The 16,664-nt window shown below is 41.1% G+C and overlaps 1 protein-coding gene across 1 annotated transcript; it reads right to left on the bottom strand.

Annotated features, from left to right (window-relative positions):
- Window positions 1-45: 45 nt before the first annotated feature.
- Window positions 46-16,116, bottom strand: FIRRM (FIGNL1 interacting regulator of recombination and mitosis). The gene is made up of 23 exons (XM_066324785.1): window positions 15,821-16,116; window positions 15,036-15,124; window positions 13,744-13,848; window positions 13,080-13,217; window positions 12,000-12,162; window positions 11,588-11,672; window positions 10,921-11,059; window positions 10,393-10,473; window positions 9,995-10,059; window positions 8,491-8,639; window positions 7,811-7,919; window positions 7,010-7,196; window positions 6,578-6,660; window positions 6,146-6,197; window positions 5,771-5,864; window positions 4,909-5,090; window positions 4,105-4,227; window positions 3,090-3,185; window positions 2,548-2,661; window positions 2,032-2,136; window positions 1,646-1,726; window positions 812-925; window positions 46-519 (listed from the first exon to the last, which is right to left on the bottom strand). The coding sequence occupies exons 1-23, from the start codon at window positions 15,855-15,857 to the stop codon at window positions 334-336; spliced, it is 2,577 nt and encodes an 858-aa protein (XP_066180882.1). The 5' UTR covers window positions 15,858-16,116; the 3' UTR covers window positions 46-333.
- Window positions 16,117-16,664: the final 548 nt, after the last annotated feature.

Raw genomic sequence — 16,664 nt, 5'->3', positions numbered from 1 at the left:
AACAAGATCACTGCTACTGCTACAACAGATTCAAACCTCTCTCTCCAAAATACAAAGTCATTAAATGTTCATCTCCACACAGCAGAAGAACAAGCAATATACAAACCCACAGCTCCGCTGTCCAGTAATGTCCACTCCCATCCATCAGGCTCTGCAGTTGAGGCTGGCACTGCACCCCTCAGTCCATTGTGGCACACAAACCAAGACCCAGCAGTACTGCAGAGCACTGCCCCGTGTCAGCTTCCTCTTCTGCAGCCCTGCTGGCACAAAGGCACCTCTTCCCTCCCGCCAGGGAGCTGAGCTGGGTCATTGTCCCCAAGCCCTGTGGAGCACCTACCGCAAGCTGTCTCTGAGGGCGGCCATGGCTGCGTGCAGAGCCTCCAGCTTCACTGCAAGCCAGCCTGGAGGGGACCCTTTCTGCAGCAGCAGCTTCACAGCCTCCACTGCCCCCTCCATCGAGCCTACTGCTGCCTTGTACTGCTCCTCAGAGGGGGGGTGACAGGCTCTTTTGGCCACAGGCTGCAGATTTAAGTGAAACATGAAACATCAATTTAATGTTGTACTTAAGTGATCAGTCTTCATTTAAATGCAAGAAACCCCTTAGATGGACCAGAGCTGCCAGAGTCCCTTGTCCTGTGAGGGTTCTTGCTGCCTGGCAGGCAATACAGACCATTAGGATATCAGACTAAGGGCCAGCAGTGCAAGTGACCTTTTTTCTTAGAACATGGAGGGCAGCAAGACCATCTCAACCTTTTCAGATTCCTCAGAACTGAGAAAAATTAAGATATTAAGTTTAAAGAAGCACACATACCTCTCCTGTTGACTCCAATTCTCCATTGACTGTGAAAACCTGTGCACTCCAGGTAATCCTTTCTTGCTTCAGGCGTTCTGTTCGTGCTTCTCTTGTCTCTTCCACCTGCCTTGTCTAGGGAGAAAGCCCCAGGAGAGGTAACTAAACTCAGGCAGCATCACCAACCTTCACAGACTCAATTACTAACCCAGAACAAAAGGGAGAGATGGAGGGATTTTAATGTGCTGTTCAAAGATTATTATTCCTCACACACTCTTCTGATCAATGACTGAGGTTATCTGTAGTTTTGGGTTAGCATCACTGGCAGCTATCAGTTCTTTTGTAAATTATCCACCTGCCAAAAGCTGTTCAACCAGAGAGCCCTGCCTCAGGTTACAGCTGCCCTCTCTTCCCCAGTGTCACCATTCTGCAGCAACAGCCAAATGTTCCTCAGAGGATTTCTCCTAATATGCAAAAGGCACTGAGATGTTTTATACATGTTCATTTCCATAACAGAAACTGATCCAAGAGAAATGGGGAAGTCAAACCAAATTACCAAATTCTGTTTTTAATAGGTAACTTCTTGTAAAAGTAACAGTGCAATTTAATAGGTACTTTTTGTTTAAGGAGGATAAATGCTTTAAGTTGAAAGTACTGGAGGAGCAGTGTGCATGGAAATGGCAGATGCTAATTCTGCTGATTAAAGCAAGCAGAAAAGTTCAACCAGACAGTTTATTTTAAAGTTATTTAATGGTCATGCAGATAATGCAAGTGTAGTCCCATACTATATATTGCTGATAGCAGCTGTACAGCATCAACTAAGACAGCAGTTAAATGGTTAAACAATATACATACCTTAGCCAGAAAATTAACAACTTTGTTCTTAGCTTCTTCAGAATTAAGGCACCAAGGAACAATATCTTCATGTCTTGTTTCCTGTCAAAAATGTTACTGGTCGTTCAGTACATTCAGGCTAACAAGGGAACAAAATAGATGATTCTGTGACATTCCCTGCTCTCTTGCAATCAATCTAAGCAACTGTTGTGTAATCTTTCTTCATTTCCAGCTCCTGAAATCTCTCCCAACTGCACTAGCCCTCAATATTCTTAATCTGCAATAGCATCTGTATGTCAGATTCAGACTGTGCAGTGAGGAGCATCAAATATTTGAGACAGGAGAATTTGTGTACAACAAAAGTTAACAGAACCAAAAGCCTGTACCCAGAGTTGTGCTCTGCTCACCTCCGCAAAATGTGTGAATGCCTCCAGTGCGTGCTGGTGAATCAGCCAGGTCTGGTCAGCCAGCAGAGAGGCAAACAGACAGGACAGCTGGGGCACAACCTGCCTCTGCAACAGCAACAAACAGCCATCAGTTCCCAAGAGTTAGCTGTGCATATCTCACCACTGTGATTTCTTATTAAAGAATTGCTCTAAGACTGTGGGACAGTTTTGGGAAATGTGAAAGTGCTACTGCCCTGTCTTGGCTGAAGAACCACTGTGAAGGAGGTGACATTCTATTCTCACTTCTTGTTGCTTCTCACCAGTGAGAAAGGACTGGCATTTGAACCTCCAATCATCCTGCATGCAACTCAGCATGTCTTGATGAAAAATAAACCTGCTGCAGACTGTTAATCCAAGACAATTGTCCTGGCATTCCTGTATGTATTTAATGAACTCGATCTTTTAATTATATATTTAAATAAAAATATTTTTTATCAAAAACCAAGGCAGTTTCACTAAAGCCACAATTCCATTTACCTGTGCTTCTTGTGGAATAAACACCTTTCCCATGGAAGACAGAAAATCCACCATTGCTAGACGGACATGATCCGGGGGATGCAGCTGGAGCAGGGATGACTGCAGTGCAAACACCTGCAGGAGACAAGCCCAAACAGACAGACTGCAGGTGAAAACTGTGCAGGCTCATCTTTAAATCCAAACACGTGGGGTTTAGAAACCTGAAGGAGTATGCTGCACCTCCAATAAAACTGGCCAGGATAAAGCTGCAGGGTGCATTTTAGAATGAAATGAGCATGCTCTCTATAGCACTTCCGTATATCTCAATTATCTTACAGACGAAAGGGATCCTCAAAAGCAGTGTTAACCAAAATGCCCTGTGCTTGGTTTAAAGGCCAGGAAAGTAATCAAGGAGGATTATTTCCTTACTAAGAGAAGGCCCAACCATGAAATAACTCATTTGACATTTCAACAAATCACAAAGGAAGTGGTTTTCATGCAGTGAATTATTCATAAGGTCATCTTGGTTGGTTTTTTTTTGTTTTGTTTTGTTTTTTTTTTACCTGGGTCAGCAGTTGAGCATCTAATGCTTGGATAAAAAATTCCAAAAGCTGAAGCAGTAAACACAGTGTCTTCTGGAGACATGGCTCATCTGAGACCTCGAAGAGAACACAAGATATCAGTAACATTGCATTTTAGCTCATGGAATAACTGCTTAGGAGAGAATGTAAAGTTACAGCAGCATTCCAAAATTGTTAGCCTGACTTCACACATGTAAAACACTGCATTGTAAGCAGCAAAGAAAATATTAAAATAATCATATAAGTATTTCTAGACAGTCACATTTTATGAGACCATTTTCTTTGATTTTTTTGAGGAACACTTCTTGACCCTCCTCTCCTTCCATCACTCACTAAAATGAGCACCCAAAGGTTATCTGAACTATTTCTTTTTACTTTCAGTCACCAAACGTCCTCAAAGAATGGCTGAGGTTGGAAAAGATCTCTGAGGGGGCACATTATTGGCTCTTCACTCCCATTCTCAAACTTCCTTTTTTAATCTGGAGCATGGAAACCCTGACAATCCTTTTTTCCTTTCCTTTACGAAACTGCAGCCATGAACAGGTACATGATCACAAGGACTGACATGAACAGGTACATGGTCACTGCCTGACCCCCTGTGCGTCTACATGTGCTGGGCTGTGCTCTAATCAATTCACCAGGAGTTTTTTTCACATTCTAATGAATATTTTAAATACATCAAATTCGAAACTGGTATGAAGCAAAATCAGGTATTTCAAGCTTCTCCTTGAGCAAGTCTGAATGTGACACTGAGTAACAAATGGAGTAACAAGGAATCATATATGTAGCATTCAGGAAATTCAAACTCAAGCATCCCAGAGCTCATGCCTGCCCTACAGATAAATCAGCTGAGAGCAGATGGGCAGCACTGGTACACTGTGCTTTACTGAAACAGCCCAGTCCAAGTAAAACAAATGAGTAACAACAACCTGAGGAAACAGCACCAGCATCTCCAAGATGTGCTTTCACTCCTGGAGTAGCACATTCTCTTTCTTACCTGCTTAGCCTGGAGAAAGGACCAGAACTGACTGAGCACTCCCAAGACAGATGTCTTAAGCTCTGCCTCCAGAGTGGCATCAGCAGAACTGCAGGCAACCAGCAGGGCAGAAAGGGCGGTGTTCTAGGAGGAAAAAATGTGTAAGAACAACCAAAACACACCACATATAAACCACCCCAAACCCCCAGGCTCAAATGAAACATCTAAAATGATACAAGGTGGCAAGAAGCCCACTGTGCGGTGTCAGCTGTACAGAACAGCTAATCCAGCAGGAGAGCAGCCAACAAGGATTCCAGAGGAGGGAAATCATCCTTTACTCCTGTGAGTTTCACACACACTGCAGATCATTTTCTGCACTGGCAGGAGAAGTCTGGCAGCAGACACTTCATGTGGAAGCCTCTGGTTCCTCACATTCCCTCATCAAGGAGACCAGTGAGCATCTTTCAGATTTGATGCTGCATAAAACCAGCCAGTACTTTAAATTTGAAGAGGAATTGTATGCTAAGGTAAACCATAAATCAGAAATTCTGAAGAAAAATTAATCTGCTCAGCCAGAGAGCAAACAACACCTAGAATAACTAGTGAATCACAAAACCTCCACTAGTCACAGTAGAGGTCCTAAGGTGCTGCGTACTACAAGAAAACACAAAAATGAGAGTTCTTGCTTATGCATATGCCAGCTAGGCATGGGAAAAAAGCTGTGCAACAGACTGAATAACAGAATTGAGGTGACAGCAAAAGAATCCTTGTAGTTTGAAAAACTAGAGTTCATTCACTTTTCCAAAGAGAAGCAGGTCTCCTTACCACGGGTGGGAGCCCTCCCAAGGCACGGCTGCTGTTCAGCCACTGCTGGCACTGCACGAGCCCTGCTGAGCACAGCTGAGATGCCACTTGTGCCCTAAGGTCAGGATTCAGGGCTCTGAGGGACAAGTGCTGCCACACAGCCAAGCTCTCCACCTCTTCAGGAGGAAACTTATGAGCAAATTCTACCTGGAAACAAAAGGCAACAGAAACAAAACAGACCAGAAAACAATTTGATAGCCTAAGAGATGAGAACCCAAAACGCGCTGCAGGTTTGCTTCAGATTTATTACGTGAAAAAAAAAAATTGTGCAAAGCATTTCAATAAAATCCATCTTTTTATATGAAAAAGGCTTAGAAACTGCCACCTCCCTTGTCACAGACAGAACTGATTCTTTCAGCTGCTTGAAGCAATGGCCCTAGTGAGTAGAAGAGAGGGCTTCAGCCCCTCTAGGGTACACAAGAGAGGCAGACAGGACAGGACACTCCTCTTGACACCTGATATCACCAGAACACTCACATCAGTCACAGACGCAATGACACAACACAGTTCCAGCAAATCTGGGGAGATGTGCTGCTTTCATAGTTTGTCAAAAAAAAAAAAGACTTCATTGCTACCCAGTGAGACTTAGAAAGGTCAGTATGCTTTTCTTGTTTTAAAGAACACATCTGCACAAAGTAGGATCCACATTAAGTAATAACTGACTGACTGAATGACTTAGACTAATTAATAACAAGTATAGCAACAAGTGCAGCAAGTGAGCACTCAGCATCTTATCAGTTCTCCAGAACTGAAAGGGAGTACTTGAACACAGGCCATTGATTCAAATCTCTTCTAGTGACAACAGCAGATGCTGGTGCTGTACTTGCCTGATGCTCTGGAGCCATCAGGAACAGCATTCGCCTCAGCAGCACACCCAGGGCAGAGACCTGGCAGCAGTCACTGGGCCAAGCCTTTACCTGCATTAGAATAAAAAAGTAATGCACCTCATTACACTGAGTGAAAAATCATCACTGAGCAAACAAATTCTATACAGGGTCTTCTGAGAGTTGCTATGTGGGATCACAGCAGTAACACTGTAAATAAAATAAACAGGGCATATTGGTTTATATTTTCACTGTACTGCTTTTGCTAGTTACTATGCCAATTCGAAGAACTGGAACAATCTCCATTTGAATTTTTACTGGTAGCACTCAGATTAAAACTGGTGCCAAACTTCAAATATCATTGTGGTTCTTACCAAGTGGGCAATCACATCAACGTGGTGAGCACACAGCTCAGCTGTTCCATACCTGAAACATGAGAGACAACATCTTGTGAATCTGTACTTCCTATTCTTCTACAGACTAAATATAAATCTGGCCTGAGAAATTGCCATGTCCTCTAATATATTTAAACTCAATTTGCAGAGACACAATTTACTTGAGACAACCACTTCAAAAATCAATTATTAAATAGAGAAGCTACTTTCCTCTTGCTTGCAAGAATGTAAAAATGGCTAAGCCATTTCTACTCCTAATTTTCAAAATATGTTCTGTATCTGAAAATAATCCAATTCTGGGGCAATTCTGTTTTACAAAGATCTCTCTCAAGCACATTGCAAATTATGTACAACAACAGAATGAGCTGGGTCTGTGGAAAACCTGCTTGACTTGTACTGTGAGCATCCTACCGGGCAAGGAAGCACCACGAGTCCATTGCTAGCAGAGATGTGATCATACTGGAACTCAGCACAGCATCCAGCAGGGCACGCTCCTGAGGAGAAAATTACCCCAATCTGAAGAGTGCAGGAAAGAAAGCTCTCAACTTTTAGAACAACTTGACCTTCCCTCCTCTGAAAGAGAATAAAAATTGCCAAGATCACAGAAGTCCTCAAGAAGTTTATTTTCCCCTTTCCCACAAGTGATATTTGCTGTGTAACTGAACTCCAGCCACACAACTATGTCACAGCTGATTTCTACAAAACCATCTCTGAGATGGTTCTCTCTGAGCATCTTTTCAGAGCCAAATCATTAGAAAGAACCCATTCTTTTAAAGTAGCACCTTTTAAGATGCACTAAGCATCATGACAGCTGAAGAACTGTTAAGTAAAACCTATTCTTACCAGCTGAGGGAAGTGTGATGGGAGTGTGGAAGCAATGAAGGAGCACAGGTGGACACAGACATAGTGATAGAGGGTGATGGGAACTGCTGGCTGTCCAGTACTGACCACCTGTGGCAAACAGACAGGGAGAGAAAGCTCCGCACAGCACTGCTGGAAACTGAAGAAGAGAGCTGAAAACAAAGACAGGCTGCAAGGGAAAACAAAACAAAGCAAAACAAAAAACAAACAAACAAAACAAACAAACAAAAACCAAACAAACAAAAAAAAGAAAACAAAACAAAAAAAAAGGAAAAAGAGAAAAAAGAGAACAGTTTGGTTACAGACATGTAAGTCCCAATTCCTGCAAGCAACACTGGTATTACAAAACCTTTGTCTTCAGCCAGAAAAGATGGCAATAACTTCAGTGCTTTTACACCAGATTTATGTTCCTGACTGCCTTCGTCTTTTATCAACTCAGGTGTTTTATTAGAAGGTTCAGGCTTAAAAGTGTGAGATTTTAACTTAGTGAAATATCAACAAATTACATCCATGATCAACAAATTACATCCATAGCCTTCCTACCCTACAAGTACTCTAAATACCACCCCTTCCCTGAAAAAAACAAAGGCATCTCTGTCTCTATATCCTTCACTCCTGAGGCAATGAACATCAGATCCTGTTTGTCTTGGCAAAAGGATGGAAATCCATAGTGACAATTTTACAAGTTCAGTTGCAAAGGCAACTCCAGCAGCTGAGCCCCTTTGTTCGCCTGGTTGGAACAACTGCTGTGGTGAAAAACTACAACAAAAACCTTTTTAGTACCTTTTTCCTGTGTTCCAGAGAGTCTGCACTTCTTCAGGCTGAGAGGAGAGCTTGTCCATTATGGTAAGCAGGAGGAGACATTGGGGCAACTGCTGCTCAGGAGGGAGACCTGTAGAAGTTTGGGTTTCAAATGTGGAGCAAGTTGCCTGGATATATTTACTGTATGTGTAAACTGGCTTTTAAGCAAGTGTACAGGCAAATTGAAGAGCTATCTCAGAACTGTGAGATGTTGGTCAGGGCAGAAATCAAGGAGAAAAGCTTGTTAAAACAAAAAGCTGACATTTTCCCATGTTTAAAGGCATGCTACTTTTCACAGAAAATATTTACTTTACCAAAAAAAAAAAAAAAGCTCTCTCCCCCTACCAACAAAACAGAAAAAAAAAAAAAAATCCATCTTAATTTGAAAGTCTGTAGCAAATGTGGACTGAAATTATGCAAAAGAGCAGAATTGACAGGATTTCTGTTAACCAGATTAATAGTGCATTTGCTATGAATAATTTGGAAAAGATGAATTCAGCAACAACATAATCTGTCTGTTATAAAATCCATCCAAATTAGTCAGGACTTACAAAAGAACTAGAGACAAGCAAATGAGTACAGAATATCATGGCCCAGAAAGTCAAAATGTCAATGCTGATCCCTCAGACAGCACTGGTTGTAAACTTGTACTTTCAACCCACCTAAATTTTCACTTAACACTTGTTCCATGAAAGGACTAAAGGGAAGGAGCTGGGTGATGAGAGGGTCCAGAGCCACAAGAAAAACCCGGGATATTTCATCTTGATGAACTTCCAGGATCTCTGGAGCATAAATACTGGGAGGAAATTTGCTGAGGGAAAAAAAAAAAAAAAAAGTTGTTAAATATTCTCCAAAGACAAAATAATTATTTCCTTGTTCCTGTGAAATAAAAGACAGAAAAGGCCTCCATTACAGAACAGTTGTATAGCCCAAGACTTACTCTGCATTCAGCCTTTAAAATAAGCATCACAACCCAATATTTTACTAAACATTTAAAGAAAACCTTACAAGCTTACAGAAAATGTGTGTAAATTTTGTAGCATCTCTCAGAAGAAACATATCAAATCACAAAGTGTCAAGGGAAAAGGGAAAAGCCAAGAAAACACCTTTATACACAATTTGACAGCCATAAACATCACAGCACTAACTTAACACATGACCCTAAAAGGGTATCACAGTTACTCTGAAGAGGAAAAAAAAATACAAAAAAAAACCTTGGGCAATAAAAGAAAAAAAGAACCAGTAAGAGAATAAAGCAAGAGATCATGAAATAAAAACCTTCCACTCTTGCAGCTTATCAAGTGAACTGTAAAAACACTACCTTCCTACTCAAAAATCCTCCTCTGTTTCCCTGAGTGAATAAAAGTTAACAACCTTCCACTTGAGAAAAAAACTACAAGGTGAGTAAACTTAGAGGAAGAAACTCAAAAAAATATATCCACCCAATCTTGCAGTGGAACATGCAGTGAACTCAGATGCACATCTCACCACAGAACCTGATTTGAATTCCAACAAAGGGCTGAAATCAGCCCTGTGATTTCATGGTATAAAGAGTTATTAGTATAAAATCTGGGTTCTCTTATGCTTCCTCACCACTGCAGCAACAAAACTTTTTAAGAGGGAAGTGATAAACCATTTGCACACGTTTCTAAGTGTAGCATTAAAAGAACATCTGCTTCCAGGAGAACCAGAGTCCTTCTGTGAGATTCCACAAGCTTATTAACACAACAGTAAAGTTATGAAAAATTTCAGGACATTCTGTTTCTAATCTCCTCTTTCTCCAAGACAAATTTTTCCAAACTTGGTCTTAAAGTAGAAACAATCTGTCAAAAGGCACTGCTGACACCTGCAATTAGTTGTAGATTTTTTTTCAGCCTATCCTACACATAATTTGTTAATAAATCTTGCCACGAATAGTTGAACTGAAGTTAATAGTTTGTCATTATGGGACATGCACAGTATTGACCAAGAATGGGGTTAAGGTAACTATAAGACACTAAACCACTTGATTTATTTAAAAACATTTTGGTTGTCTGTACATGAAAAATGATGGCAACAACTCTGGAATGAGAACTGCATTTCTGCATATCAAAATATTGGTAATTTAGGAATGCCATATGGAAATGTTATTAAGACATGATCAATAATTATTTGTACTTCACATACCTGTATATCTGAAGAAAGAGCTGATGTAACTGAGAACAGGAATCAGAGAAGCAGGCAAGAAATTCCTGCAAAAGCCGTAAATTTTGAGAGATACTTTTAAAATAAAATCCATGATAAATTATATGAATTACTGGACATCTCCTACCAACTACTCAGTGCCACTGCATGAAACAACCTGTTATAGTTTATTATTCTGGGAAATCCCAGCAGTAACCCTGCACAGGCTTGTGAGCATTTACTGGTGGAAGAACTAAGGCAGGTTATGTATGGATGTTAATTATACTGCCCATATGGGATAGCTGTAAATTGCTAAGATATTACACAGTACAAAATGATTCCATTTACAGACCAGAGGTTTAAATTTAATACTAACATAGAATTGAAGTATTAAAACCTACCTTGGTGTAGTGTACAAGGGAGTTGGCAAAGAACCTGCACAGTTTCACTGTCTTCTGGAACAGCCTGAAGTCAGTGCCCTCCTGTCCAAAAGAAGCAGTTCTAAAAGTTAATACAGTAATACAGTAAAATAGGAAGTTAGATTGCTAACAGTGTTCAAAACCTCTTTCACATTTGATTCTCTACAGACTCTGAAGCTAAGCGGGGGGTAAAGTTAAGAATATTCAATATGTACGTTTCAACATTTTCAGAGCAATATTATGGATTAGATTGACTATGGGATATTGTCAGTTTAGGAAATAAAAAAAACCCTCTCACATAGTATGGTGAAAACTTCATGAAAACTCACTAAAACATCCTCAATGCATACAAAGCTGTGAGCCTCCTTTTCATGTAGCTTCAAAGGTATTCTGTCTACCACAAAAAAAAATAAAGAAAACCCCCAAAACCAAATTACTCCAAGCAATGATCCAGCACAAAGAATTTCTCCTCTTCAAGTTCAAGGCAGCTTTGGGAGCTTTTTAACCCACCTGTATCTCTGACACCTTCATTTGCTCAGCCAGCTGCAAACAGGAGTCAAAAGACAGAAGAGTGTCCTTGCACAGGCCACCGAGGATGTCACTGTGCCTCAGGTGGCACTGCAGCAGGGAGTGATGCTTCAGGCTTTGCCTGAAAGACAGGAAGATAATCAAGTATTTAATTGTTAGAAGTGGTTGTGCAATGAGTTCTTACAAATCCAAACAACTAATTCTTCCATTTAGCCTTTTATACAGCAGTGATTGGTGCAACATCTGTGAACACTGAAAGCAGAAACTCAGAGAGAACAACCCTCTCCTTGGCCATGACTGAAACCTAGAGAGGCAGGATGGAAGTATAAAACAGCTAACTCAAGCCAAAAACAGCTACAGAACTGCAGGTCAGACCTCTTCGTGTTCATCATTCAGACAACTGTGATGCAAATTTTGTTCTGCACTGCAATACAGAAAGTCAAGTTTCTAGTACTTTTCATACCAATTCCTACCTACTTTCACTAGCAGTGCTTTAATATTACCTCCTAGCTAAATTTCTAAATTTCCTTACTAAATATCTACATTGAATTCTCTCATTTTAATTTTATTAAAAACCCTGAGCACAAAGCAATTGAGACACTCACTATTTAAAATTACACAATAAAACCCCAAGAGTTTAGCTACATACTTGATTATGAACTTCCATGTGTTGGCATGAAGAGCGTGGTCCATATTGGAAATGACAGAGCAGATCTCCAGCACAGTGTGGATTACTAAGGGAATAACAGCAGCAGCAACAAAGTTAAATCACACTTATGAGTTCACAGCAATCCCAAGAGAATACCAGCACATAGACATGAATTGGGAAAATGGCTCAGCATTTATGTGCTGCCCCTTTCCTACAAACCTACACAACATGCCCATAGAGGAAGCTTCAGGAGAAAAATGGAAATATTTTGAGTTCAAAATGCTGCTTTCTGAAAAGCTGGTCAGGACAGCAGGAACTGAGCATACTCAGAAACCTGTTTTAAAATTTCAAACATACTCTCCATAGAAAAAAAGACTGAGCAAGACTAAAAAAGTATCAAATTCATGTATACCTGACACCATATATGTGATGTCATCTTCAGAGGAAGCAGAGTCTATGGAAATCAAATCAACCAGTTCCATCAGCTGTTTCTGAAGGGAGTAAGTTTCCTTGAACATGGATTGTAGGAGGTCAGAAATTAAGTGCAGGTGCCCATAGTACACTGATTCACTGTCCTGAAATAGAGAGGAAGAGGTTTGTAAAAGAGCTCAGGACTCACAGTCTGATTTTTCACATGCAGAAAACACCAAGAGCTTTGCCATACATTTCTCTGGAAAAAAAGAACAAGGCACAGATGTACCTACTTTAACTCAATAAACAGTCCCTGAGCACTCAATATAAAATATGTTCACCTGCAGCTCATGGGAAACTAAGGCTGGCTGCCTCTTATGAGTTTAGGGGGCTCTGGATGGGGCCTCCATGTAAGAACCTAAAATCCTGTTTCTGAACCAAACAGGACAACAAAGGAAGCAGCACTACAAAGACTTCCCAAGACTTTCAAATTAGAATTACTAAAGATATGGCACCTGAGTTCTGACATGAAAAACTTATGTAAATATTCCCATAAGAAAGAAGTATCAAACATGAAAATTAAAGGCAACCAATAGGCAGTGTGTCCATAGGACAATCTTGATCTCAGAGGGAATTACTGTTGCACCTGAAAATCCAGATCAGTTTATATCTGAAACTGATACACACTGCTCACTGTAACCAACATAAACCAGCTAATCTCAACTTTCAATCCACTCTGGAACTTGCCATTTGTAACTCTGTAAATACTGTAGCCATCGGGACTGCACAGATCCCTCATGTCACTCTGCTCCTGAGCAGAATGTTCAGTTAACACTGATGCAAAGGACGGAAATAGCCCAGTCTGAGCCTCTCACCAGCAGGTGAGATTTGCTGGGCAGACAGCTGAAAAATCATCTCTGTACTTGTGCACTGAGTGCATTCTGAAAACGTTTTAAATAAATTTAACTAAGATTAAAAGAATAATACTTTGACAACAGTATCACTTCAAAACAAGATCTCCTAGAGTGTTTGCTAAAAGCCAAGGAGCACAGGGATGTTTGTGCTCCCAGCAGAGCCCTACCTTGCAGTGTGTGAAGGTGCTCTTCACCACCCAGAGGACGGAGGAAGGGAGGGAGTGGATGCTCTGCAGGGACAGCTCCTGCACCGAGCACAGGTAGCGCACACAGCCCGTCAGCGTCTCCAGCAGCTGCACCACGGTCTGACGGCAAGAGGGAACACATCAGTCACTCCTGCAACACCTCCAAAAGCATCTTCTCTTAGCTGAAATACACCTGGACTTTTATGGCATTTAAAGTTCACTGCTATTTGCACAACTAAGTAGTTTGTTAAAGATGAATGAAGCTCCAGAGCTCTTCTCCGATACCACACCCTCTGTGAAAGCTCCTTATTTCTTTCACTATTGTTCTCAATTTACAAAAATGTTAAAACAGAATGAAGTGACTGTATAAACAGGTGCCAGGTTCACTCTTTAAATATGGGGAGTCACATTCTATCTGCAGGAGGGACTTAGGCAGAATTTGAGATGATTTTTTAAATCAGTATTAGCATCACATGCTAGATGTCATCAAATCATTCATAAAATGTTAACTGACTACGAAGAAAGATTAAATTACATTTTAACCATCAGTAGCTGGCAAAAACACTCTAAAAACCTTTTAGTAGTTTAGGCAAGAGCAAAGAGTGATGTAAACATTATTTTGACAGCTTTATGTGACGGGACTTGCCTGTAGGAGGTTCCTTACAGTACTGCAAAGCTCTGTACTCTGGCTGGTCAGTCCTTTGGCCTTGCTGGATAATTCACACATCAAGTTATCAAAGAACTGCAGAGTCTGGCAGAACACAACAAAGATGAAACATTTTACTTACAAAGGTACACATGCAAATAATAACACCATTCTATACCTGCTTGTTTCCTTGGCAAGGAGGCACAGAGAAAACACTTTCCAGCATTTCAGTCATAAAGCATGATATAACAAGAAGCAAAACCCATATATATATATAAAATAGACAGAAGATATTGTAGCTATTATTTTTTCTTTGATCTGTTGCTAAAACAAGCTTCACAGCTAATTTGCTTGAAATATATGCACCTCATTCTACCACAGATTTTTTTACTTAGTAAAACCACATAATTTTAAAAGGATTTTCATTTTGTCTCAGAAAAAATATTTGTTCGTTGAGAATGATTTTTAACATTTTGAACACATTAAAAAATATGTCTGTGATGTACAAACAGCATCTATTTCTACTTTAGTTGAGGTTTTTGGATATGTGATGAGTGTTGCTGTTGAGACTGCAAAGACGGTAAGCTGCTTCTGGGCACATGCAGGATAAAGTGGAACAGTGATCCTTTTCCAGGATATGCCTATTATGAGACAATTTTCTTGTAATCTCCAAGAATTTGTTACTTGAGATAAAATGAGAGAAAGGGAAATCAAGTGGCCATTTTTACTGGCTTCTTAAAATGGACAAGCTGAGGCTTGAAATTTAAATCAGTAATTTGGCACTGCTTTACTTCACTTAAAACACAAGCATTGATTTTAATACAACTATGGCACAAAATTCTCCACTGTTAAAATAAAAAACCCATCTGTGAGGTCAGTGTGGTCTAAAAGTTCATTCACTGTATTAATTCACAGATTTCACATTTATTCATGATATGAGACTGCTGAGCTCTTTAGTTCACTTGTCCTGAGAAGCTCCCTCACTTAAAAATTCTCCACCTTGGCCACTTTATAAAAAGCCCAGTCTTCTCAGAAAGAAATAAAACCCAAGTCCATTGCTGAATATAGAAAGTACAACATTGTATATTTGATTCTCTCCCTATGGTAAAGAATGAGAACAATCACAGAAACAATGCAACACAACACTGTGAGCACTCTTAAAGGGTAAAATTTCCATTTCAATTTCTATATCCCATAGTTACTGTGAAACCCCAAAGAAGAATCACTGCCATCCAAGCAGGTTCTAACACTGGACTGACTGACAATTCGACACTTAACTGAAGTTGTCCTACCTTAGGTAATACTTTTGAGAAAAAAATTTGTTCCACATCTTCAAGGCTGATATGTGGCAAAAACATTTCAATCAGGATCCTCAAAACACCTGCAAAGAAAAAACATTTACAATGGGTAATTCTCAGAAATGTGCAGCAACCTACCAGAGGAAATAAAGAACTGCAGAAAGCAAAAACAGGTCAGGTACTTGATTTTTGAGAGAGGCAACGGAGCATTTGCCTTATCTGAAATGCATGAAAACACACATATGTTATCTGAAAAATCGAATACCTGTAACAGCTCCAAAATGCACAAACCCATCAAAAATAACAGAACACCTGACTAAACCTAGTTTAAACTCAGCTGAGCACAACTGCCAGTCTACAGATCATCTGCCACATTCCAAACTGCAAACACTTGCACATTTTATAATGCAACACAATATGCATTGTAACAGTGAGTTTTAGCAACACTCGTGCAGTTACATGTGAGCCTCATTTTCTTTTAGCTATCAGCTTTGTCACCTGGAAGATAACAGCCCAAAAGACAATAAATCTCTAGATAAAAAACCATCCTTCTTTCACTATAAAGATCAGTAGAGTAGCAGAAAAGAAAAAGCAGGGGAGCTTCTATAGGGGCATTTATAAAGCTTATTCAACATGCAGTTAGTGGAATGTGCAAGGTCCAGCAGGATTGCTGAAGACTCTGAAAAGTTGCAGCCGAAGTATTTTAAGCACGGCAGTGATTTTATTGCAATTGCAATACAAGGCTCCACAGGAAGAGGCACTTCTTAGCCATTACTTACGAATATGCTCGGTCCAGTCTTCAGACTTTTGATACATTGAGTAAAAACGTTAAAGAAAATCAAACTTGTTCTGCTACAAAGAATATCTTTAAAGCACCCGCAGAAGCCACAGCGACTTCTATCACTGTCCCATGTACGTATGAAATTGGTGGGGATGCTCCATAACCAACGCAGGCTGACAGCCCGGAGTACCCACAGGATCAGCAAAGTATTTCCAAAATGCATTAGAGAGTAAGTCTTAAGGGTTTTTTTCTTTTTCTTTCTCTCTTTTGGTGGTGTGTGGTTTGTGGTTTTTGAGAGGGTGGGTTTCTTTTGTTTGGGATGTGGGGGGGAGGTGAGAGCTGTGTCGGGGAGTTATCTACAGTGCTAAGTGAACCACATGCGTTTTGTAGATTCTATGAATCTTTTATTCCAGGGAAAGGCTGTACCAGCCTCCAGCGAAATTCCCGAACCCCGGCCCCTCACAAAGGTCTCACCGCTCTCCCTCACACAGACGCGGCTGAACCGCGGAACTCTGAAGGATGCACATACACACACACATAACTCCAGTCCCGTGCCTCTCCCGCAGCCACCCCGGAGCCCCGCTGGGAAGGATATCAGGAGCCGGGGCAGCACGGCGGGCAGCTCCCGGCGGCACAGCTCCCCGTCCCAGCCGCCCAGCTCCCGCAGGAGCAGCTCAGGGTCCGCCTGGGACATGGCGGCGCGCGCGCAGCGGCGGGAAAGGCGGCGCGCGCTCCCACAAGGCCCCGCGCGCGAGGAAGCGGAAGCGGCTCCACGTGGGAGAAGCGGGAAAGGCGCGGGCCGGCGGCCGCGGCGCCGGGAAAACGGGATGGGAAACGGAGCC

Source organism: Sylvia atricapilla, chromosome 9 (genome assembly GCF_009819655.1).
Source record: "Sylvia atricapilla isolate bSylAtr1 chromosome 9, bSylAtr1.pri, whole genome shotgun sequence".
Classification (NCBI taxonomy): Eukaryota; Metazoa; Chordata; class Aves; order Passeriformes; family Sylviidae; genus Sylvia; species Sylvia atricapilla.
Note: the sequence above shows the minus strand (reverse complement) of the source record. Positions and strands in the feature narration are given on the sequence as shown.

What these genes read in the sequence shown, in the direction of transcription:
- FIRRM (XM_066324785.1), bottom strand. Translation starts at nt 15,857, where the DNA reads ATGTATCAAAAGTCTGAAGACTGGACCGAGCATATTC. An exon ending in TTGATGTGATTGCCCACTTG is followed by an intron (nt 5,865 to 6,145) that starts GTAAGAACCACA and finishes ATTCTAATGCAG; the next exon opens with GTAAAGGCTTGGCCCAGTGA. An exon ending in TGGGAGGGCTCCCACCCGTG is followed by an intron (nt 4,228 to 4,908) that starts GTAAGGAGACCT and finishes TTTTCCTCCTAG; the next exon opens with AACACCGCCCTTTCTGCCCT.